The sequence below is a fragment of the Electrona antarctica genome (assembly GCF_951216825.1).
Source record: "Electrona antarctica genome assembly, contig: SUPER_2_unloc_1, whole genome shotgun sequence".
Classification (NCBI taxonomy): Eukaryota; Metazoa; Chordata; class Actinopteri; order Myctophiformes; family Myctophidae; genus Electrona; species Electrona antarctica.
The window spans coordinates 237,629-260,197 of record NW_027638779.1 but is presented as its reverse complement, the minus strand read 5'-3'; the positions used below and the strand labels follow the sequence as shown (position 1 = coordinate 260,197).

The following is a 22,569-nucleotide window of genomic DNA, read 5'->3' as shown; positions in this document are numbered from 1 at the left end:
GTACACAGAACAACATGCAACACTGCAGCTCAGTGTGTACACAGAACAACATGCAACACTGCAGCTCAGTGTGTACACAGAACAACATGCAACACTGCTCAGTGTGTACACTGAACAACATGCAACACTGCTCAGTGTGTACACAGAACAACATGCAACACTGCTCAGTGTGTACACAGAACAACATGCAACACTGCTCAGTGTGTACACTGCAGGCTCATTCAGTCTCATAGTGACTGTTTTTAATCATGTGTAGCGTACTGCCTTGTGGTGAGAGCCTATAACCCGTTCAGGACGGGAACCCCTTTTGGTGTTTTAAGGATTATGTTATATTAAAATAGATCTACAAGCTCATAGCGCTACGAGCCTGTACTGTAGCTCTGCTATTTTTGAAAAATAGTGTAAATGTGGCGCAAATCTTTGAATATATATTCTTTCAGAGTGAACTTTTTTAACTCAAATCTTGTCGGGGTCTCTGGAACAGCGTATTTTCAGATGGGGGTCGGCGGCCAAATACAGATAATTCTGGGTAAAAGGTTGAGCGTCACTGACACAGAAACAAACTGTCAGGATTTAGAAGACATTTGTAGAATGGACCTCAGGTCTAAACGGGATAAAGGGAAAATGAGAATAAGGCTTCAGAGTTGGACTCTGGTTAGTCCATTTAGCTCTGGGTTTGTTTTAGATGGCCATCAGTCTGGTCAAGAAGGAACACAGACAGAAGCCAAAAGCTGGCCTGGCAGAGATAGGCGCACCACGGAGCATCCCTTTCTGGTTAGGATTCTGAAATGAGATCATCATGGAGGCCTCAACATAATCTATAAAACTCATTACCAAAGTCCTGACATCACTGTCAGTAGAGGGCGCCAGTCCACAGGTTTGTGTACTTTTTATTTGCATTGTACTCTCCATAGGGGGATTTTAGGTCTCTTCATATAAGAACTGTGTTTGAAAAATAAACCGATCACCCCGGCCTTTTCACTCATATGGATATGAAGCATCGACTGAAGGTGGAAATGTACAAATATACCCAAAGAGTAACAAAATAAGCGTTAGAAACGAGTCAAACAACCCAGAGACTACATTGTGTCTGTTAGTCGACATTGTTACTCGACTAAATCTACAGTTGATTTAGTCGACTAACATTTATTTTGTCGGGCCTTGATGCCGTCGTAATGACCGATTTTACACTTGCTGAAAATAGCGGATCTACAAGCTCACAACGCGTCACGCTGCGACGCGTTGTGAGCTTGTAGATCGGCTATTTTCAGCATGCAACCAATTGTAAAATTACTTATACTGGATCTCTTGTCCACTAGTCCCTTCCTAACATTTTAGCCTAGTTTTTCTTTGTTGACGAAATTGTCAATATATTTAGTCTTAGTTTTAGTCACCGTAGCTTAGTTTTCATTTAGTTTCAGAGTAGGAACACTTCATGACCATAGGTGAGAGTAGGAACACTTCATGACCATAGGTGAGAGTAGGAACACTTCATGACCATATATAGAGTAGGAACACTTCATGACCATAGGTGAGAGTAGGAACACTTCATGACCATAGGTGAGAGTAGGAACACTTCATGACCATAGGTGAGAGTAGGAACACTTCATGACCATATATAGAGTAGGAACACTTCATGACCATAGGTGAGAGTAGGAACACTTCATGACCATAGGTGAGAGTAGGAACACTTCATGACCATATATAGAGTAGGAACACTTCATGACCATATATAGAGTAGGAACACTTCATGACCATATATAGAGTAGGAACACTTCATGACCATATATAGAGTAGGAACACTTCATGACCATATATAGAGTAGGAACACTTCATGACCATATATAGAGTAGGAACACTTCATGACCATAGGTGAGGTCATAGTTTTAGTCGAGGAAATGAACACCGGTACAGGGTTTGAAAAGAACAACTCGGTGAAGGTATGAAACCGCTGGTTTGTCTTTTAATCATTTCAACATAACACATGACAAGTCAAAGATACATTGTACTGTACAAGAAGTCATTGTACTGTACAATAAGATACATTGTACTGTACAATAAGTCAATAGGTCTGCTGTTGTGTTCACCGTCTCTTTGGATTCAACCAATATACAAATCTGTCACTTTTACATTGCAGCAAATGATTGCATGTGAGATATGTAACAAAAAAAGCAAGTTTATCTTTCTTTCTTTCTCTCTTTCTTTCTTTCTCTCTTTCTCTCTTTCTTTCTTTCTCTCTTTCTTTCTTTCTTTCTCTCTTTCTCTCTTTCTTTCTTTCTTTCTTTCTCTCTCTCTTTCTTTCTTTCTTTCTCTCTCTCTTTCTTTCTTCGAAGCATATCATTTACATATTTCTCCCTGTGTAGTTGATAAAACTCCGTTCTATATAAAATAGTGTAAGTGAAATGCAAATATTCCATTTTCCTTTTGTTTCATATAATATAATTCACCCTTTTTATTTTTCTCCAGAGGTGGCTGTAATAGCAAGTAGTAAAAATGAAAATGGGCTAATGTTGCTAAACAAGAGATACACAAAGAGCTTGGAATGCAAGACTTACATTTTTAAGCTAGAAATATAATGAACTACATATTGGATGTGGTCTGCATCAGACAGTACCCAGCTTCCTCACTAAGAAGCAAAAGAAATAAAATAAAAATTAAGCAAAAACAAAAAAGAAGAAGATAGCTGTATTAAAATCCAATCGATTTTCTTTCTTCTCAGGCTTAAAACTGATGAATAGAATTCCCTTAAAAATGTGTTTTCTGCACCTGCTAGTAAAAGGTGAGGATAAGTGCATCCCTAGCAGGTGCAGACGAGGTAATGGAGCTACAGCCAAGGCAGAGGAACAGAACCACAGTTCTGTCAGAAGTCAGGGCGAACAGAACCACAGTACTGTCAGAAGTCAGGGCGAACAGAACCACAGTTCTGTCAGAAGTCAGGGCGAACAGAACCACAGTACTGTTATTATGCCTCCATGTAGGTTGTCAGACCAGCGTAATTATTTCCTGACAAAAGAAAATGGGAGATGAGTAGACTGGGTCTGATGCATGATTTTAAATCATGCATCGTACGTCGATAGCCCACTATAACTCGGTCTCTAAAGATATAAAAACCAGGCTCTAGCACAGTAAAAAAAACACCAAATTAGATTTAAATCGGTTGCATATAAGGCACGACAGACACATCAACATGTGGTGGTTCTGCTCAGACAGGATATACCTCTGGTCAGGCACCGGTGGGTCTATCAGAGGTCTACCAGTGGCACAAGAAGCCATAAGTGCTGTACCTCGGGGGGTTGGTTGGCCCTGACTTAATCTGCACTGCCTGCCATTGTTCAGTTAGTTATATGGTCTAAAAATGGACCACAGATGGCTCTCTGTTGCAACTGCAGTTCTGTGCCAGGCTGTGGTCGGCTTGTGGCTTCGACACTGCCCTGACAACGGTCTCGTTTCTCACCGAGTCAGAATGACAGAAATGTCGTTCAAGTTTCTCTTTAAAAGCGCTTGGCTATAGCGGGGTTTGATTGGATTAGATTTGCGATAGAGAAGGGAGGCAAAGCTGATTACCCACCCCGCACGCACGTACGCACGCATGCACGTACGTACGCACACAACTCTGAAAGGGGGGACAGGCGTGGAGGGAAGGGGGTTGGGGGGGTCATATGAAGGGGGTTGGGGGGGTCATATGAAGGGGGTTGGGGGGGTCATATGCAAAAGGTTATTAGTGAAAAATCTATCAAAAATACTGTTATTCTTTTGGAGGAGAAAAATACATAAAGGCTGATAAAATCTACACATCAAACTAATGGCACATACTGTACATATACAGGATCAATACAAACACATACATATACAGGATCAATACAAACATTAAAACATAGGAACATTATAAGCTGATTTTTTTTTAAAGAAAACAATACTCTTTTTTTTTTTGAAAGTGCTAGGATTCAGATTAGCTCACAGAAACCCAGGGAGGACAAACTCTATACATGCCAACAGCTTTTTTCTTTTAGGATAAGTCAATATAATCATTTGTTTAATACAAAAAGAAATATAAATGCTCAATTTGATTGCTACAAATTTTGGCTTAAGCCAATTCTTTTTTTATAAAAAAGAATTTGTTTCCTTTTTTGCAACCGAAATATCAATTTCCAATCGTGCCTATTTTAGAAAATACTTTGAAAGGTGCCAAGAGCTTTCTTTATTTATTTTTTTTATTTTTTTTAGGATCAATTATTATTATTTTGATCTTGTAATAGTACTTTTCTTTTAAGATAATTTTTTCATCAAATAAATGATGGGGGTAAGAATAATAAGCATAAAGAGGTCAATAATTCATACCGTGGATGATAGACGATATGTCAGCAAGTTCATAAACATATTGTTATACTTGGTGACAACGTCACAGAAATCAGATTATCAGATAATCAGCTGCTCTTTACTCGACAGGGATGTGAAATAAAGGGGAGGGGGATATTGATCGATATGGGGTATAAAGGGGAGGGGGATATTGATCAATATGGGGTATAAAGGGGAGGGGGATATTGATCAATATGGGGTATAAAGGGGAGGGGGATATTGATCAATATGGGGTATAAAGGGGAGGGGGATATTGATCGATATGGGGTATAAAAATCTACAGTATCCAAACAAATCTGAATAAAAATAAAACTGTTATTCTCTCACAAAGCAATTGTGCAAATGGTAGTTTCTTCTCCCCAGGTTTTGGTAAGAAAAAAAATAAAAAAATAAAAAAAAATGAAAAAAATAAAAATGAGGTGATGTGTTGTGTTGTTTACGAGGTCCTGTTTTTAATACAAACAGAAAATAATATATAATATGACAACAAAGAAAACAAAATCGAAACAAAAAAAATATGACGATATATGCAACAATACTCTCCTTAGTCGGTCGTCTCATCTCCCGCGCTTTGAATGTCAAAACCCAGGCAGTCGACCCGACGTCCGGCTCTGTTCTGAATATCGCCTCATTTCTTTTTAGACCCTTTTCCTTTGACTATGAAGAAGCAGCTGAGAAGAGGCTATGGAAGGGGAAGGGGCTGATGAACAGTTTGAAGAGGCTATGGAAGGGGCTGATGAACAGTTTGAAGAGGCTATGGAAGGGGAAGGGGCTTATGAACAGTTTGTCGGTTTCCATTTCGTGCAGGTTTTGAGGCTTCAACTGCGTCGCCATCCATCAACAACCGTAGCTAAAAAATAAAATAAAAAGCAGCGATGTGGATTTTCTTTTTTTTTCTTCCATATCTTCCATTTAACTTTGTTATGTGGAAACTCTTTTTTTAAAACTACGTTTTCATAAAATGGAATTTATTTGAACCTATGCTAATGTTGCTGCGCTGTGTGGCGTGACAACTTGCACAGACAAATAAGGGGGTCCTTTCCTATGGTTAGAGTGTCGGTTTGCACACCAAATTAATTATTAACATTATGACAGATAATATATGAGAATTTAGACTTCTAGGTAGCCATTATTGGGACTTCTGACTGTTGATCTTTGTATGCACCAACTGATAAAACAAAGGATAAACAAAATGCCTATGTTAATGTTATATTGACACAGATAATGACACATATGTCAGCTCTTGGGGCTTAATTATGTTAACTTTGGGTTTATGTTTTTTTTATTGCCTGGTGTTGAGTAATAATAAAGAGGGGGATCTAAGAATCCACTGGATTTTAGGCTGATTTCACCATAAGAACATGAGGTTTAAGTAATAATACTCACCATAAGAACATGAGGTTTAAGTAATAATACTCAAGTGGAATAAAGTTGAAAGGACAGTCACAGATTCACAGGCAGTGAATGCTGGCTTCCCTACGATAAACCATAAAAGTACATGTAGCTCGTACGCTAATGGATTACTGTGCTCGCTAAGAGCCTTTCTATCAAACATCATGGATCCACAGTTCCACATTGCGTTCTCTACAAACTCAAGTACGTGTAAAAGGTAAAGATTGGATAAAGGTAAAGGTAAAGGTAAAGATTGGATAAAGGTAAAGGTAAAGGTAAAGATTGGATAAAGGTAAAGGTAAAGGTAAAGATTGGATAAAGGTAAAGGTAAAGGTAAAGATTGGATAAAGGTAAAGGTAAAGGTAAAGATTGGATAAAGGTAAAGGTAAAGGTAAAGATTGGATAAAGGTAAAGGTAAAGGTAAAGATTGGATATAACAGAAAGCTAAAGGGAAAAAGCTAATACTTCATCCGTCATTTGATCAATAAAAGCAAGATACACACAAATGTAAACCTGCCGGACATTAAAAAAAAAAAAAAACATCATTTAGTTTTCAATACATCTACCTAAAAATACACCTTACTGAGATAAAAAGCAATTATAATAATTCATTTTTTGAGATATTTCGTACACTGCAATAACATTCTTTTACACATTTTCCTCAACTGTCATTGTTATGTTATTATTTTTTTTCTATCTTTCTTTCTTTATTTTTTATTTTTTTTGCCATTCACATATGTCAGGGTTTATCATTACCATGATGCAACTGTCTCAAAGACTGTCAGGGTTTATGATGCAAACTGTCTCAAAGACTATATATCTGTGTCTTCTAAAAATAGATGATTTCATAGGCTGCCGGGAAACGGATGCAACACACCGGGCGTGTGTGTGTGTGTGGGGGGGGGGGGGGGTATTGAAGATGAATGTTAGAAGAAGGGAGACAGTTGAAGGAAGGAAAGGTCCTCATAAATCAACCAGTCAGTCAGTAGGACCTGGGTGTCAGAGGACGACCAGCATGGAGATGCAAAGTTCCCCTGCATTTAAGGCAGAGCCTGTAGCCTATACTCGTGGCCTACATGGGGGGGGGAAAACAACCTCTCAAACTTATTAGGAAAGGTTAAGGTTTTGAACGTATTAAGAAGGGGACTAGGTTTTGTTACTAGGAAGGGGACAAGGTTTTGTTACTAGGAAGGGGACAAGGTTTTGTTACTAGGAAGGGGACAAGGTTTTGTTACTAGGAAGGGGACAAGGTTTTGTTACTAGGAAGGGGACAAGGTTTTGTTACTAGGAAGGGGACTAGGTTTTGTTACTAGGAAGGGGACAAGGTTTTGTTACTAGGAAGGGGACAAGGTTTTGTTACTAGGAAGGGGACAAGGTTTTGTTACTAGGAAGGGGACAAGGTTTTGTTACTAGGAAGGGGACAAGGTTTTGTTACTAGGAAGGGGACAAGGTTTTGTTACTAGGAAGGGGACAAGGTTTTGTTACTAGGAAGGGGACTAGGTTTTGTTACTAGGAAGGGGACAAGGTTTTGTTACTAGGAAGGGGACTAGGTTTTGTTACTAGGAAGGGGACAAGGTTTTGTTACTAGGAAGGGGACAAGGTTTTGTTACTAGGAAGGGGACAAGGTTTTGTTACTATAGGAAGGGGACAAGGTTTTGTTACTAGGAAGGGGACTAGGTTTTGTTACTAGGAAGGGGACAAGGTTTTGTTACTAGGAAGGGGACAAGGTTTTGTTACTATAGGAAGGGGACAAGGTTTTGTTACTAGGAAGGGGACTAGGTTTTGTTATTAGGAAGGGGACAAGATTTTGTTACTAGGAAGGGGACAAGGTTTTGTTACTAGGAAGGGGACAAGGTTTTGTTACTAGGAAGGGGACAAGGTTTTGTTACTAGGAAGGGGACAAGGTTTTGTTACTAGGAAGGGGACAAGGTTTTGTTACTAGGAAGGGGACAAGGTTTTGTTACTAGGAAGGGGACAAGGTTTTGTTACTAGGAAGGGGACTAGGTTTTGTTACTAGGAAGGGGACAAGGTTTTGTTACTAGGAAGGGGACAAGGTTTTGTTACTATAGGAAGGGGACAAGGTTTTGTTACTAGGAAGGGGACTAGGTTTTGTTATTAGGAAGGGGACAAGATTTTGTTACTAGGAAGGGGACAAGGTTTTGTTACTAGGAAGGGGACAAGGTTTTGTTACTATAGGAAGGGGACTAGGTTTTGTTACTAGGAAGGGGACAAGGTTTTGTTACTAGGAAGGGGACAAGGTTTTGTTACTAGGAAGGGGACTAGGTTTTGTTACTAGGAAGGGGACAAGGTTTTGTTACTAGGAAGGGGACTAGGTTTTGTTACTAGGAAGGGGACAAGGTTGTGTTACTAGGAAGGGGACAAGGTTTTGTTACTAGGAAGGGGACTAGGTTTTGTTACTAGGAAGGGGACTAGGTTTTGTTACTAGGAAGGGGACAAGGTTTTGTTACTAGGAAGGGGACTAGGTTTTGTTACTAGGAAGGGGACAAGGTTTTGTTACTAGGAAGGGGACAAGGTTTTGTTACTAGGAAGGGGACAAGGTTTTGTTACTAGGAAGGGGACTAGGTTTTGTTACTAGGAAGGGGACTAGGTTTTGTTACTAGGAAGGGGACAAGGTTTTGTTACTAGGAAGGGGACAAGGTTTTGTTACTAGGAAGGGGACAAGGTTTTGTTACTAGGAAGGGGACTAGGTTTTGTTACTAGGAAGGGGACTAGGTTTTGTTACTAGGAAGGGGACTAGGTTTTGTTACTAGGAAGGGGACAAGGTTTTGTTACTAGGAAGGGGACTAGGTTTTGTTACTAGGAAGGGGACAAGGTTTTGTTACTAGGAAGGGGACAAGGTTTTGTTACTAGGAAGGGGACAAGGTTTTGTTACTAGGAAGGGGACAAGGTTTTGTTACTAGGAAGGGGACTAGGTTTTGTTACTAGGAAGGGGACAAGGTTTTGTTACTAGGAAGGGGACAAGGTTTTGTTACTAGGAAGGGGACAAGGTTTTGTTACTAGGAAGGGGACAAGGTTTTGTTACTAGGAAGGGGACTAGGTTTTGTTACTAGGAAGGGGACTAGGTTTTGTTACTAGGAAGGGGACTAGGTTTTGTTACTAGGAAGGGGACTAGGTTTTGTTACTAGGAAGGGGACTAGGTTTTGTTACTAGGAAGGGGACAAGGTTTTGTTACTAGGAAGGGGACTAGGTTTTGTTACTAGGAAGGGGACAAGGTTTTGTTACTAGGAAGGGGACTAGGTTTTGTTACTAGGAAGGGGACTAGGTTTTGTTACTAGGAAGGGGACAAGGTTTTGTTACTAGGAAGGGGACTAGGTTTTGTTACTAGGAAGGGGACTAGGTTTTGTTACTAGGAAGGGGACTAGGTTTTGTTACTAGGAAGGGGACTAGGTTTTGTTACTAGGAAGGGGACTAGGTTTTGTTACTAGGAAGGGGACAAGGTTTTGTTACTAGGAAGGGGACTAGGTTTTGTTACTAGGAAGGGGACAAGGTTTTGTTACTAGGAAGGGGACTAGGTTTTGTTACTAGGAAGGGGACAAGGTTTTGTTACTAGGAAGGGGACAAGGTTTTGTTACTAGGAAGGGGACAAGGTTTTGTTACTAGGAAGGGGACAAGGTTTTGTTACTAGGAAGGGGACTAGGTTTTGTTACTAGGAAGGGGACTAGGTTTTGTTACTAGGAAGGGGACTAGGTTTTGTTACTAGGAAGGGGACTAGGTTTTGTTACTAGGAAGGGGACTAGGTTTTGTTACTAGGAAGGGGACTAGGTTTTGTTACTAGGAAGGGGACAAGGTTTTGTTACTAGGAAGGGGACAAGGTTTTGTTACTAGGAAGGGGACTAGGTTTTGTTACTAGGAAGGGGACAAGGTTTTGTTACTAGGAAGGGGACAAGGTTTTGTTACTAGGAAGGGGACAAGGTTTTGTTACTAGGAAGGGGACAAGGTTTTGTTACTAGGAAGGGGACTAGGTTTTGTTACTAGGAAGGGGACAAGGTTTTGTTACTAGGAAGGGGACTAGGTTTTGTTACTAGGAAGGGGACAAGGTTTTGTTACTAGGAAGGGGACTAGGTTTTGTTACTAGGAAGGGGACAAGGTTTTGTTACTAGGAAGGGGACTAGGTTTTGTTACTAGGAAGGGGACTAGGTTTTGTTACTAGGAAGGGGACTAGGTTTTGTTACTAGGAAGGGGACAAGGTTTTGTTACTAGGAAGGGGACAAGGTTTTGTTACTAGGAAGGGGACTAGGTTTTGTTACTAGGAAGGGGACAAGGTTTTGTTACTAGGAAGGGGACTAGGTTTTGTTACTAGGAAGGGGACAAGGTTTTGTTACTAGGAAGGGGACAAGGTTTTGTTACTAGGAAGGGGACTAGGTTTTGTTATTAGGAAGGGGACAAGATTTTGTTACTAGGAAGGGGACAAGGTTTTGTTACTAGGAAGGGGACAAGGTTTTGTTACTAGGAAGGGGACTAGGTTTTGTTATTAGGAAGGGGACAAGATTTTGTTACTAGGAAGGGGACAAGGTTTTGTTACTAGGAAGGGGACAAGGTTTTGTTACTAGGAAGGGGACAAGGTTTTGTTACTAGGAAGGGGACAAGGTTTTGTTACTAGGAAGGGGACAAGATTTTGTTACTAGGAAGGGGACAAGGTTTTGTTACTAGGAAGGGGACTAGGTTTTGTTACTAGGAAGGGGACAAGGTTTTGTTACTAGGAAGGGGACAAGGTTTTGTTACTAGGAAGGGGACAAGGTTTTGTTACTAGGAAGGGGACAAGGTTTTGTTACTAGGAAGGGGACAAGGTTTTGTTACTAGGAAGGGGACTAGGTTTTGTTACTAGGAAGGGGACAAGGTTTTGTTACTAGGAAGGGGACTAGGTTTTGTTACTAGGAAGGGGACTAGGTTTTGTTACTAGGAAGGGGACAAGATTTTGTTACTAGGAAGGGGACAAGGTTTTGTTACTAGGAAGGGGACAAGGTTTTGTTACTAGGAAGGGGACAAGGTTTTGTTACTAGGAAGGGGACTAGGTTTTGTTACTAGGAAGGGGACTAGGTTTTGTTACTAGGAAGGGGACAAGGTTTTGTTACTAGGAAGGGGACAAGGTTTTGTTACTATAGGAAGGGGACAAGGTTTTGTTACTAGGAAGGGGACTAGGTTTTGTTATTAGGAAGGGGACAAGATTTTGTTACTAGGAAGGGGACAAGGTGTTGTTACTAGGAAGGGGACAAGGTTTTGTTACTAGGAAGGGGACTAGGTTTTGTTACTAGGAAGGGGACAAGATTTTGTTACTAGGAAGGGGACAAGGTTTTGTTACTAGGAAGGGGACAAGGTTTTGTTACTAGGAAGGGGACAAGGTTTTGTTACTAGGAAGGGGACAAGGTTTTGTTACTATAGGAAGGGGACAAGGTTTTGTTACTATAGGAAGGGGACAAGGTTTTGTTACTAGGAAGGGGACAAGGTTTTGTTACTAGGAAGGGGACTAGGTTTTGTTACTAGGAAGGGGACTAGGTTTTGTTACTAGGAAGGGGACAAGATTTTGTTACTAGGAAGGGGACAAGGTTTTGTTACTAGGAAGGGGACAAGGTTTTGTTACTAGGAAGGGGACTAGGTTTTGTTACTAGGAAGGGGACAAGGTTTTGTTACTAGGAAGGGGACAAGGTTTTGTTACTAGGAAGGGGACAAGGTTTTGTTACTAGGAAGGGGACTAGGTTTTGTTACTAGGAAGGGGACAAGATTTTGTTACTAGGAAGGGGACAAGGTTTTGTTACTAGGAAGGGGACAAGGTTTTGTTACTAGGAAGGGGACTAGGTTTTGTTACTAGGAAGGGGACAAGGTTTTGTTACTAGGAAGGGGACTAGGTTTTGTTACTAGGAAGGGGACAAGGTTTTGTTACTAGGAAGGGGACAAGGTTTTGTTACTAGGAAGGGGACAAGGTTTTGTTACTAGGAAGGGGACAAGGTTTTGTTACTAGGAAGGGGACTAGGTTTTGTTACTAGGAAGGGGACAAGGTTTTGTTACTAGGAAGGGGACAAGGTTTTGTTACTAGGAAGGGGACAAGGTTTTGTTACTAGGAAGGGGACAAGGTTTTGTTACTAGGAAGGGGACAAGGTTTTGTTACTAGGAAGGGGACTAGGTTTTGTTACTAGGAAGGGGACAAGGTTTTGTTACTAGGAAGGGGACAAGGTTTTGTTACTAGGAAGGGGACAAGGTTTTGTTACTAGGAAGGGGACAAGGTTTTGCCAGAGATTCCAAAAGGTGAAGTGCCTTCTTCTGAAAAACAAACAAAGTGCTTCTCTTGAGGACCAGTAAAAACCAGCATAACAATCCGTTTTGTATTACTTTTTTCTCCCAGCCAACTCACACACTTTCACATTTGTTTCTCTTTAAGTTTTTTTGTTTTGTTTTAAAAAAAATGTGTGGCCGTGTGTGTGTGTGTGTGTGTGTGTGTGTGTGTGTGTGTGTGTGTGTGTGTGTGTGTGTGTGTGTGTGTGTGTGTGTGTGTGTGTGTGTGTGTGTGTGGTTTGGCAGCTAAATGGACAGACCCTTTTAAACCACTTACGGAAATGTCTCAGTTTTTCGTCTTTTTTTCTCCTTCTTCTCCTCCTTTCATTTAGTGAATTATTTTTTTGTTACAACTTATCTGCCTCTAGGAGCCTCTTATCTGCCTCTAGGAGCCATGAGGAGCCTCTTATCTGCCTCTAGGAGCCATGAGGAGCCTCTTATCTGCCTCTAGGAGCCATGATTTATAAGTTGTAGTTAAGGTAAAATAGAATCATAAGAATATAAAACGTTTTATATTTGTTTTGAAGAGCACTTTTTTTCCCAGGCTGGGGTAGCGTTTGTGGCTTTGACACAAATGTCTCATTTTACTCGGTCACTTTGCTCTCTCTCTCTCTCTCTCTCTCTCTCTCTCTCTCTCTCTCTCCGCAGCCGTTACGACAGTTTATAGGTTAGGATGCTAGATAATGTGGTCCAGTTTATAGGTTAGGATGCTAGATAATGTGGTCCAGGATTTGAGACTTGACACTTTGATGTCACATTTGGAAAAGCAAGAAAAAAACAAAAAAACAAATAAAAAAAAATAAAGGTAAAACAAAATATCCACTTCAAACTATTTTTTTCCCGGGTCACAACAATACAGATAATTTTCACTAAAAAAAATTATCTTAGATTTTTTTTCTTTTTTTTTCTTTTTTACAATTTTAATATTTTTACTTTATAATGTCTGCAGTACCACGCCTTTAGGCCTACTGATCCTGCCCTCTCTAATCTAGGGGGGGGGGGGGGGGTTGAGGGAGAAGTAAATGGAAGTACAACAAAATAATAATAAGAGGGTTAATACATCGTAACTTATAACTAGAAAGAAAAGCCCAAATAAAAGAATAAAAGCTGCTTCAACTTCTCACTCTTTAAAAAAATCGTTTCCTTTTCGCTCGGTAAAGGTTTAGCTCGGTAAAGGTTTCGCTCGGTAAAGGGCATTAGCTTCTTCTGAGGCTCAATCAAAAGCTTTTGTGCGCTTTCATTTAAGGCTTCTACGTGTTCGACTGTCCTTTCATGTATTCTCATGGGCTCCTCCGCCCCTTCTCCACGGGGTATTCTCATTGGCTCCTCCGCCCCTTCTCCACGGGGTATTCTCATTGGCTCCTGCGCCCCTTCTCCCCCGGTGCAGAGAACCCGCCACAGCGACCGTCCCAGTGTCGCGCTGAGACGCCAGACCAGTTGACCCGATGCTGTGGGGTACCCACCCAGGTGGAGTGTAGCCTGGCTTTGACCCGATGCTGTGGGGTACCCACCCAGGTGGAGTGTAGCCTGGCTTTGGGACCCACCCAGGTGGAGTGTAGCCTGGCTTTGGGACCCACCCAGGTGGAGTGTAGCCTGGCTTTGGGACCCACCCAGGTGGAGTGTAGCCTGGCTTTGGGACCCACCCAGGTGGAGTGTAGCCTGGCTTTGGGACCCACCCAGGTGGAGTGTAGCCTGGCTTTGGGACCCACCCAGGTGGAGTGTAGCCTGGCTTTGGCCATATACTGATTAACGTGGATTCACTCTCTGGCCTCCTCCCCCCGGTATATATCAGTCTGGACTTCGTCCCATAAAAGTGAAAAGTGGGTGTAAGTAGTTGCCTTGACAGACAGACTCCTCTAGCCAATCAGCGTAACAAAAAGCTGACGTCATCACAGCGCTGGCATTAAGTGGGAGGTGCTTGGAAGATACTGCGCTAAAAAAACAACCTTTCTACGTAGTACGCCAGCGAGCTATCGTGTGGGATACGTGTCTAAATCTGAAATAACGGCACTTAGAGCTGTTATCGTGTCTGTGGGAAACTTTTAAACGTGTTGCATGATGGAGGGCAGCCATTGTTGTTTTGGAAATAACGCAGCCAGCGTGTATGTTACGTCAGCATTCTACACAACATGGAGCCAATCAGAGGCTGCTTTACCACCGCTGTACGGCACAACATGGAGCCAATCAGAGGCTGCTTTACCACCGCTGTACGGCACAACATGGAGCCAATCAGAGGCTGCTTTACCACCGCTGTACGGCACAACATGGAGCCAATCAGAGGCTGCTTTACCACCGCTGTACGGCACAACATGGAGCCAATCAGAGGCTGCTTTACCACCGCTGTACGGCACAACATGGAGCCAATCAGAGGCTGCTTTACCACCGCTGTACGGCACAACATGGAGCCAATCAGAGGCTGCTTTACCACCGCTGTACGGCACAACATGGAGCCAATCAGAGGCTGCTTTACCACCGCTGTACGGCACAACATGGAGCCAATCAGAGGCTGCTCTACCCTATACACTCTGCCTATATGGGCTCATAGTGTGGGAGGAGGAGGAGGACGAGGAGGAGGCTGAGTGAATCTGCGTTATTGTGTCTGGGCCAAAGCCAGGCTCTACGGGTGGCCCCCCTCCACCTGGGCAGGGGGAGGGAGGGAGGGAGGTGGGAGGGAGGTGGGCGGGAGGCTGTCACTGGAAGGCCTGGTGGAAGCGAGGCAGCGTGGTGGTGCTGAGGCTGGAGCTGAACACGGGGGGGAGGGGAGGAGGGTGCAGGGGTCCCAGGCCCCCCAGACCCCCCCCCCACCCCGCCGGAGCCCTGCTGCTCCTGAGGTTGCGGTTGCAATAAAGAGGTAAGAGGCGCCGAGGAGGAGGCGCCGTGGTGGGGCTCGGTGGCGCCGTGCAGGGACGAGGAGGAACTGGAACTGGAGCTGGAGGCGGCGGGGGACGAGGTGTAGCCCATCACCAGGCCCCCCAGGCCCCCCAGGCCCCCCGCCGAGACGCCCCCCATGCCCCCCCCGCCGTAGGGGGGCAGGTTGAGGGGCAGGAAGCCCAGCAGGTGGGAGAAGTCCATGTTAGCAGCGCACAGCGACTCGGCGATCACCGCGGGGCTCTTGGACAGGAGGTGGTCCCCGCCGCCGCACAGCTCGTCCATATCCAGGCCGTCCTTCATGGGCGCGTCGGAGGGGTCCGACGGGGGGTGGCCCCCCGGGGGGCCCGGCAGCCCGCTCTGCAGGTCCATGAGGAAGCTCTCCATCTCCACCTTCAGGGGCTTGTCCAGCAGGTATGAGGTAGATCCCAGCTGGTACTTGGGGGGCGGCTGGGGCTGGTGCTGCTGGTGGTGGAGGGGGAGGGGGAGGTGGGGGTTGCCGCCCGGGGGGGGTGGAGGGGGAGTTCCCGTGGTGCGGAGGGGAGTGGTGGTGGTGGTGATGGTGGTGGTGGTGGTGGTGGAGGTGCGGGTGGGGGTGGGGGTGGTGGCGAGAGACGGGCATGGTGGGCTCCATGTGGCAGCCCATGCCCATGGGCATCAGGGAGGGGTGCGGGGGTACGTGGTTCAGCCCCACCACGCCCACCCCGGGGCTGGCCATGGCCTGGAGGTGGTGGTGGTGGTGGTGGTGGGGGTTGTACATGCCCATGGGGAAGGGGGTCCCGCTGGGGAAGGGTTTGCCCATCATGGGGTCCTTGATGGGACCCCCCCCGCTGCACATCATGGGGCTCAGCTCCTCCTTGATGTTGCAGAGGGGCGGCGAGGAGCCCGAGGACACGCCCCCCAGCAGGCCCAGCATGTCGGGCGGCTCCGTCTTGATCTTCAGCAGCTCCTGCGAGTGGCTCTTCTTCACGTGGCGCGTCAGGTGGTCCTTGCGGCCGAAGCGCTGCGCGCAGTACTGGCACAGGAAGTCCTTGCGGCCCGTGTGCACCACCATGTGGCGCCGGACGTCCTTGCGCGTGTAGAAGCGCCGGTCGCAGTGGTCGCACGGGTGCTTCTTCTCCTTGGCGCCGCCCGACGACTTGCCCGAGTGGCTCTTGAGGTGCTCCAGGAGCACCGGCGTGCTCTCGTAGCTCTGCAGGCACACCTTGCAGGTCAGGTCTCCGGCCGTGGCGGCGTGCATGGCCACGTGGCGCCGGTAGCCCAGCTTGGTGTTGTAGTGCTTGCCGCACTCCTCGCACTTGAAGGCCTCCTTGTTGGGGTCATGGGTCTGCAGGTGGTTCTTCAGGTGGTCTTTGCGGTGGAACATTTTCTCACAGAACGAACACTGGTGGGTCTTCTGTGGAGAGTGTGTGGCCATATGCCTGCAGCGGGGGGGAGGGAGGAGGAGGAACAATTTACAATTTACAATTTAGGCATTTATCAGACGCTCTTAATCCAGAGCGATTTACATTAAGCAATAACAAAAAGCATGGCAATACATCACATACATAAAAAGTAGTTATCATGAAACATGCGTAAGCTAAGAACGTAACAGTGGAATATCTATATAATGAAACTATACATATAAACTATACATACTATACTATACTATGCTATACATATGTTGGAGGGTTGGAGTGATTCGAACGATTCCCAAACCAAGCCAAACGTCTACACAACAGCCTGACCACTTTAACCCTGGTGTTACCCCAATTAGATCGGCTATTTCCTAAATCATTTAAACATTTTAGGGTTAGGTGGTTAAGAAGAGCACGTTTAACTGGTTTTCACACTGACACCCAAGTCTGAATTAACGAACAGTGAATTAAATATCAATGAATTAATGAATGAATGAATGTGCGAAACTATCTTGGAATGTAAATGTCCAAAATGTGTCTCAGTAAACATTTGCTGATGAACCGTCATTATTTTCCCTGTATTTTGCACTTAACTAAAAAAAAGAAAACCTCAGCATCTTTGCCTTTGTCATGTAAACATGCTGAGAGTTGAGAGTCCTTGTACCTCTCAGAGGTTGCGTGTTGGATACCTGAAGAGCTTGTATTTGGAGCTGAAGGCCTTTGGGCAGTGTGGCTGCGAGCAGTGGAAGGGCTTCTCTCCCGTGTGGGTGAAGGTGTGGAGGCGGAGCTTGTCCTGCGTGGCGAACAGGGCGCCGCACGCCGGACACTCGTTGTTGCCGCCGGTGGCTCTCGTGACCTCGTCCTCCTCTTCGACCTCGTCCTCCTCCCCTCCGTGCCTCTCGTGGTGCGCGCCTCTCTCTCTCGCCCTCTCTCCTCGCTCTCTCTCGCGGTGGTGGTCCGCCCGTGGCAGCAGCAGTGGAGCAGCGGCGCTCCCGAAAAGCTTGGCGGCGGCCCGTCGTCGTCCCTCCTCGTCTTCCCCCGGCGTCAGATTGGTGATACGGTGTGAGGCATCGGCGGCAGCAGCTGCCATGGCAGCCCTAGAGCGCCGCTGCCATGAAACGTCGCCCGCGGTTCCCCTGCCTTCCAGGCTCGGCGTGGGGGGAGTGGGAGGCGACGGCGGCTCGGGGCTGAGGCTCCAGTACGGGACGCGGAGCTGGAGTGGGAAACACAAAGTACATACGTCATAGATGGTATCATCATTGCGTTTATCAATGGTTGGCTTGAATTAACATTTTCTGATCTGGCCCCATTTCCTCGTGGTACACTAGGTACACCCTAGGGCCTGCACTTTCAGAATGCATTTCCTTTTTCGTCAGCCATTTTGCTCTGTACGGTGTGAATAAGGAGTCCTGCCGACTACGCCACTTATGTAAAACTCTACCAAAAACATGTTACATTTCCACCACATACTGTAACCACTTAAACGGTATTTTATACTCGCGTCATGCAGTAATAGTGGAAATAGCGTGAAATAGCCTGAACTTGTAGCATTTTTGACATTATCTTTGTTGTGAAATGAAATGAAATGATTACTATATTTACCCAGGGTATCTGGGCTAAGCTCAAGAACTTGTTTCCAGCCAGGCCCTGCTCATAGAACACATTTCATCGTAGTGGTTCAATGCCTTGTTCAAGGGCACTTCAGCGGTGGTAATTTTAACGTGTCGGACCGCTGATTCGAACTGGCGACCTTCCGGTATCAAGACCGATCCGCTATCCGTTCGGCCACCGCTGCCACTGTGCAGGCAGTGGTGGACGTGTATGTGTTGCCGTTGGCGTGGCGGTGTGCCGAACACATGCACGTTAATGAATTAATTAATTAATTGGCTGAATCACATTTAGGGCCTTTTGATTTGGTGAAGTGCCTGCAGGGCCTTGAGAGCTGTTGATCCGTCACTGTCACAAATACAGTCACTGTCCCGTAATATTAATATTGTCCACTCATTTTGTTTGTCCGGAAAATGGAATGTTTGACAAAAATGTCAACCACAAGCCTAACATGGCGATAGACTGGAACCCATAGAGGCATGGCGATAGACTGGAACCCATAGAGGCATGGCGATAGACTGGAACCCACCTATGCTTTCTATGGCATAGAGGCAGCTCCCGGCCAGAGTGTAGAGTAGGAGAGTAGCGACACGCTTTGATCTCGCCGCAAAGCGGGTGCCTATGGGCTATAGTTCCACACATTGGAACTATCCCATTGAGACAAAGCGGGTGCCTATGGGCTATAGTTCCACACATTGGAACTATCCCATTGAGACAAAGCGGGTGCCTATGGGCTATAGTTCCACACATTGGAACTATCCCATTGAGACAAAGCGGGTGCCTATGGGCTATAGTTCCACACATTGGAACTATCCCATTGAGACAAAGCGGGTGCCTATGGGCTATAGTTCCACATATTGCTCCTATGGCTGGAACTATCCCATTGAGACAAAGCGGGTGCCTATGGGCTGTAGTTCCACACATTGGAACTATCCCATTGAGACAAAGCGGGTGCCTATGGGCTATAGTTCCACACATTGGAACTATCCCATTGAGACAAAGCGGGTGCCTATGGGCTATAGTTCCACATATTGCTCCTATGGCTGGAACTATCCCATTGAGACAAAGCGGGTGCCTATGGGCTGTAGTTCCACACATTGGAACTATCCCATTGAGACAAAGCGGGTGCCTATGGGCTATAGTTCCACACATTGGAACTATCCCATTGAGACAAAGCGGGTGCCTATGGGCTGTAGTTCCACACATTGCTCCTATGGCTGGAACTATCCCATTGAGATAGAATGAGCACTTCCACATTCCATTGTTACAATGGGAGTCAACACTAGTGTCGCCACTCTCTTACTATAGATTACTCAGCTCCCGGCAGGATCCGCCGGGAGAAACTACACGCAGCTGCATGTGAGACATGAGACTAATTAATTAGAGCGACAGAGAGAGAGAGAGCAGTGTGTGTGTGTGTGTGTGTGTGTGTGTGTGTGTGTGTGTGTGTGTGTGTGTGTGTGTGTGTGTGTGTGTGTGTGTGTGTGTGTGTGTGTGTGTGTGTGCATCAATTTAACAAAGGTGCAGACGATCAGAAATCAGCAGAGAGTGAGCAACGTTTGCTCTACTCTATGGGGGAGGGGGGGGGGGGGGCCTACTCTATGCCGAATTGAAGTGGACTCGGACCCAGACTTTTTTTCTCTCCCTGGAAATAAAAACGTTTGGGTTTCCGAGGCTAACATGGTGACGACCTCTGGTCTGTTACCTCTCTGTGGCAGTGTTCTCTTCGCTGTCGCCTCAGACACTCTCTGCTGCAGGCCGCCTATCTCTCTCTCTCTCCTCTCTCCTCTGTCCTCTGTCCTCCTCCTGTGTCCTCCGTCCTCCTCCTGTGTCCTCCGTCCTCCTCCAGTCCTCTCTGTCCTCCTCCTGGGTCCTCACCCAGTCCTCTCTGTCCTCCTCTCTCCTCCTCACCTCACCCAGTCCTCTCTGTCCTCCTCTCTCCTCCTCACCTCACCCAGTCCCAACAGCTATGGTTGGGGGTGAGTGGGAACTACTGCCCTGCATCTCCATTGCCCTGTGAGGAGAGGAGGAAAACACACAAAGTCATTAAAAACAAAAAGAGATCCCAAAAAAACAATAACAAGCAAAGATTACAGGAAAAAAATAGATGCATTTCTGGAAGGCAATATGCAAAGACATAAGTAGGAGCAGCTGCTGTCCCCAGTGTGATGTTATGCTTAACAAGGAAACATCATTACACCAGTCTCTTTGAAGGTACACACACACGCACACACGCACGCACACATGCACGCACGCACACACACACACACACACACACACACACACACACACACACACACACACACACACACACACACACACACACACACACACACACACACACACACACACACACGCAGTCGCACAGAGTGGGAAGAGGACAGCAGAATCACCGCACTCTCTCAAATAAATCACACTGATACGTCCCGTATCAGTTCAATACAGAACACGTCTTTTTTAGTTTCCAAATACGGGACGATTACGCATTTTACGGGACGTGTGGCAACTCTAAGGCAGCAGTGTGTGTTTTGGACACACCTGGGCCTCATAGCCAATCAACCAACCAGATTGAGGACACACCTGGGCCTCATAGCCAATCAACCAACCAGATTGAGGACACACCTGGGCCTCATAGCCAATCAACCAACCAGATTGAGGACACACCTGGGCCTCATAGCCAATCAAACAACCAGATTGAGGACACACCTGGGCCTCATAGCCAATCAAACAACCAGATTGAGGACACACCTGGGCCTCATAGCCAATCAACCGACCAGATTGAGGACACACCTGGGCCTCATAGCCAATCAACCAACCAGATTGAGGACACACCTGGGCCTCATAGCCAATCAACCAACCAGATTGAGGACACACCTGGGCCTCATAGCCAATCAAACAACCAGATTGAGGACACACCTGGGCCTCATAGCCAATCAACCGACCAGATTGAGGACACACCTGGGCCTCATAGCCAATCAACCAACCAGATTGAGGACACACCTGGGCCTCATAGCCAATCAACCGACCAGATTGAGGACACACCTGGGCCTCATAGCCAATCAACCAACCAGATTGAGGACACACCTGGGCCTCATAGCCAATCAACCAACCAGATTGAGGACACACCTGGGCCTCATAGCCAATCAACCGGCCAGATTGAGGACACACCTGGGCCTCATAGCCAATCAACCGGACAGATTGAGGACACATCTGGGCCTCATAGCCAATCAACCGGCCAGATTGAGGACACACCTGGGCCTCATAGCCAATCAACCAACCAGATTGAGGACACACCTGGGCCTCATAGCCAATCAACCGGCCAGATTGAGGACACACCTGGGCCTCATAGCCAATCAACCGGACAGATTGAGGACACACCTGGGCCTCATAGCCAATCAACCGGCCAGATTGAGGACACACCTGGGCCTCATAGCCAATCAACCAACCAGATTGAGGACACACCTGGGCCTCATAGCCAATCAACCAACCAGATTGAGGACACACCTGGGCCTCATAGCCAATCAACCAACCAGATTGAGGACACACCTGGGCCTCATAGCCAATCAACCAACCAGATTGAGGACACACCTGGGCCAAATAGCCAATCAACCAACCAGATTGAGGACACACCTGGGCCTCATAGCCAATCAACCGGCCAGATTGAGGACACACCTGGGCCTCATAGCCAATCAACCAACCAGATTGAGGACACACCTGGGCCTCATAGCCAATCAACCGGCCAGATTGAGGACACACCTGGGCCTCATAGCCAATCAACCGGCCAGAAGAACAGCTCTTTAGCATTTTCTCACACCATTATGCTGAGACTAGAGCTTTCACATTTTTCGTCGGCGGCCAATTACATGTATTTTTGGGGGTCCTTGACATGACATTGTTTGAGAACGACACAAACATGGCTTTTTCAAGAACAACTATCAGGATTTAGAAGAATCTGTTCTCAGGTCTCAGGTCCAAAAGGGTTAAAATGTAACCACTCCATTCCAGCATACTGGAGTTCCAAAGCTAATGTCCACTAGGGGGTGCTGACTCACAGCAGCATGGAACCATAAAGTGTGGAACAAAAAGTTAATTACAACATTTTACTCAAATCCCTGGAACCACATATTCTCAGACGGGGGTCCCTGGAACCACAAAGTCTCAGATGGGGGTCACTGGAACCACAAAGTCTCAGATGGGGGTCCCTGGAACCACAAAGTCTCAGATGGGGGTCCCTGGAACCACAAAGTCTCAGATGGGGGTCCCTGGAACCACAAAGTCTCAGATGGGGGTCCCTGGAACCACAAAGTCTCAGATGGGGGTCACTGGAACCACAAAGTCTCAGATGGGGGTCACTGGAACCACAAAGTCTCAGATGGGGGTCCCTGGAACCACAAAGTCTCAGATGGGGGTCCCTGGAACCACAAAGTCTCAGATGGGGGTCCCTGGAACCACAAAGTCTCAGATGGGGGTCCCTGGAACCACATATGTCCTTGACATACAAATGTTTGAGAACCACTGACATAGAAACATTGGGTTTAACAGAAAACTGTCAGGGTTTAGAAGACATGTCTAAATGGTCCTCAGGTCTAAAAGGGTTAATAATCCAATGAATAATGATGTGCGTTCCCATCGGCCGTCATCGCTCGTCTGTCTTCAGATG

The 22,569-nt window shown here is 45.9% G+C and overlaps 1 protein-coding gene and 1 long non-coding RNA gene across 2 annotated transcripts; both read right to left on the bottom strand.

Annotated features, from left to right (window-relative positions):
• Positions 1-1,937: 1,937 nt before the first annotated feature.
• Positions 1,938-2,825, bottom strand: LOC306918627. The gene is made up of 2 exons (XR_013789358.1): positions 2,045-2,825; positions 1,938-2,008 (listed from the first exon to the last, which is right to left on the bottom strand). It is a non-coding gene; the product is annotated as an uncharacterized lncRNA (long non-coding RNA).
• Positions 2,826-14,726: 11,901 nt separating this feature from the next.
• Positions 14,727-17,391, bottom strand: plagl2 (pleiomorphic adenoma gene-like 2; the record flags this gene model as incomplete). The annotated part of the gene is given in 4 exon segments (XM_079531507.1): positions 14,727-14,823; positions 14,825-15,432; positions 15,434-16,325; positions 16,991-17,391. Coding segments are annotated over 4 exon segments (1,998 nt in total).
• Positions 17,392-22,569: the final 5,178 nt, after the last annotated feature.